Here is a 2,552-nt window from a genome sequence, read left to right on the forward strand (position 1 = left end):
ACATTGACCAATTAAATAAACAAATTGGGGGAGTGGGATTAAACTTTACGTATGATTATTTACATGTTTACTTTTGTGATGAAAGATTGTGTACCAAGAATGTGGGAGTTGCATAGATTGCATAGACAACAGGCTTTTCAGTCAGTGACTGATATGTTTTTAGTTTGCACAGATGAGAGCTGACACGAGACGTGGAATAAAGGCATTTTGATTGATTTAGAATTGTCATATTAGAATATAGATGGGTCGTGTCGTGATGGGGACTCAAAGGCTTCTCTCTCTCAAAAGTATCTAATAGTACAGTACACACTGGCATGAAGTTAAGTGGTGGAGAGAGGGGAATAGGATCGGGAAAGGTCCTTGAGTCAGAATTCAAACTTAGGTCACTCAAAGTGCAACCGCACTACATGTCTGAGCACTGCCCGGCTCTGAGCTATCAGGCAGAAAAGTTACTGGCAGGCATGTGTCAGAATCCAGATCAGTCCATAGATCAGTCCATGGGCAACCAAATCCCAAACATTAGGTGAGAATCAAGGTCAGACAGGGAGAGAGATCAAACGAGGGGCAGACAGCACCAACAAGGGAATCAGAAGGTCATCAACATAAGAGCAGTCCAAAACTGGTGGGTTCTAAAGGGAAACAGGTTACTGCAACACAAACTGGGCAAAAGAGAAATATGTGAGCAAAAGAAAAAAAACAGTTAAAGAAGAAAAGTTCAACACTGAATTCACAGACTGGACCACTGCATGTTACTTCTAAAAGTGCTTAATCAAAAATGTCTGTTTTATTTTTTTAGATGTTGAACCAGGAAACCATGCTGTCTAGCTGTTCAAATTAGAAACAACTTTTGGAGAGTTTGGCCAAAAATGTCATAGTGAAACAAATAGAAGATGGAAATGAAGTTGACTGATTCTAATATCTCTCTTTTCATGCAGAGGAGATCTCTAAGCACAAAGGTCCCCCAGTGTTCACCCAAGCTGAGAGATATAAGATGGTGCGAGCAATCAAGTGGGTGGATGAGATCGTGGAAGGAGCTCCATACGTTACTACGCTTGAGACTCTGGACAAATATTGTTGCGATTTCTGTGTTCATGGAGGTCAGAGCCTAAACATAATAACCATGTCTAAACTGTGCTAAAACATTGATATTAAAAAGTAAGTAAAAATATGAGACCCCCAGGGCCATGAAGCTTTGGATTACCGGATTGACCGGATTACATACATACTACACACATTCATACTAAAAAGAACATAAATTTTTAGCTCTTACAAAGTAAGTACTTACAGTACAGTAAGGTACAGCTAATAAAGTGGTAGCACTTTATTAGCTGTACCTTACCTATTCTTCATGATGAGACAGTGCTCCTGTGCACAAATTGAAGTCCATATAAAAAATGTCAACAATCTGTTCATGTTCATCTGTTCGTGTGTCCTGCATCTAAGTAAAAGCAAAGCTGAATGGTTCCAGAGCATCACTACTCTCCTCTGGAAATATAGTTTTCAGTAAATTGTTCAGTAACTTGTTTGGTCTTGGTAGACCAACTACATGCACAGTATTTTAGGCACAGTAACACACCACTTCACAGTAGTTCACTTATGCAAGCTTTATTATGACCTGAATCAACTGGTCGTGTCTCCTCAGATGACATCACTCTCACTGTGGATGGGAAAGACACATATGAAGAAGTGAAGAAGTCGGGCAGGTACAGGTAAGCCCATTCACACCTCTGCTGCTCATGCTACTAATGTTTAGTATAGTTCTCATTTAAAGTGGATCTTTTTCAGAGAGTGCAAGAGAACCCAAGGTGTGTCCACTACAGACCTGGTCGGCCGCATGCTGCTTATGACCAAAGCTCATCACAGCAACATGGTGAGGCCCGAAACATACTCAACATTTATAAATGCAGACAGGTCCCACTAGGCAAGCTTGATTTAAAAAATGTCAGACCTCGGTTCATAATTCAAGTACATGTTGCTGGGTTGCAACACCCAGCTTTGTGGAAACATTTCCCATCATATTGTTGTTCATTTTTGTTTTTTCACTATTTGTTATAATGGTATAGCATATTCACCCTTTCACTTATTTATGCTAGTTTGCTTGTCACTTTGGTACCATGTTTACACCATTGTCACCTCCACCTTACTGTATGTCTTTAACTCTCTCACTGATATTGTATTGGAACTGATCATAAAAAGTATTTGTTCAAAAATCTGTTCAGGTTTTAAAAAATACCTAGAATACTGATGTTCATCATGACACAGAAATGCAAAAATGCACATTAAGTATGTACACGCTTGCAATACACCGGCCAAGCATTCACATCTGCTTTTACATACTTGTGTAGAGTATGTTTCTGCGATGTCTCTGGTACTGTATGCTATAATTACACAGTCAAATTGGACATTAATTTCTTCCTTTCCTCTTCAGGGCAGTTCAGACTATCAACAACACACAGACAACTTTGGAAGAGTGAGTGTTTTATTCCCTTTTGGTTGTTCTTGTAGTCTTAATCTTTTTTTTGAAGAGTGAAATGTTTTGAAGTACACTACAG

At 39.2% G+C, this 2,552-nt stretch overlaps 1 protein-coding gene across 1 annotated transcript in view; it reads left to right on the forward strand.

Annotated features, from left to right (window-relative positions):
• Positions 1-6: 6 nt before the first annotated feature.
• Positions 7-2,552, forward strand: part of LOC107576708 (ethanolamine-phosphate cytidylyltransferase-like) — a 3,814-nt gene continuing 1,268 nt past the window's right edge. The window contains exons 1-4 of the mRNA XM_016262852.1: positions 7-1,097; positions 1,643-1,709; positions 1,786-1,870; positions 2,429-2,470. Coding sequence (XP_016118338.1) covers positions 992-1,097; positions 1,643-1,709; positions 1,786-1,870; positions 2,429-2,470 — 300 coding nt within the window. The 5' untranslated portion in view covers positions 7-991. The remainder of the gene's footprint in view (positions 1,098-1,642; positions 1,710-1,785; positions 1,871-2,428; positions 2,471-2,552) is intronic.

Source organism: Sinocyclocheilus grahami, unplaced genomic scaffold (assembly GCF_001515645.1).
Source record: "Sinocyclocheilus grahami isolate Dianchi unplaced genomic scaffold, SAMN03320097.WGS_v1.1 scaffold4198.1, whole genome shotgun sequence".
NCBI lineage: Eukaryota > Metazoa > Chordata > Actinopteri > Cypriniformes > Cyprinidae > Sinocyclocheilus > Sinocyclocheilus grahami.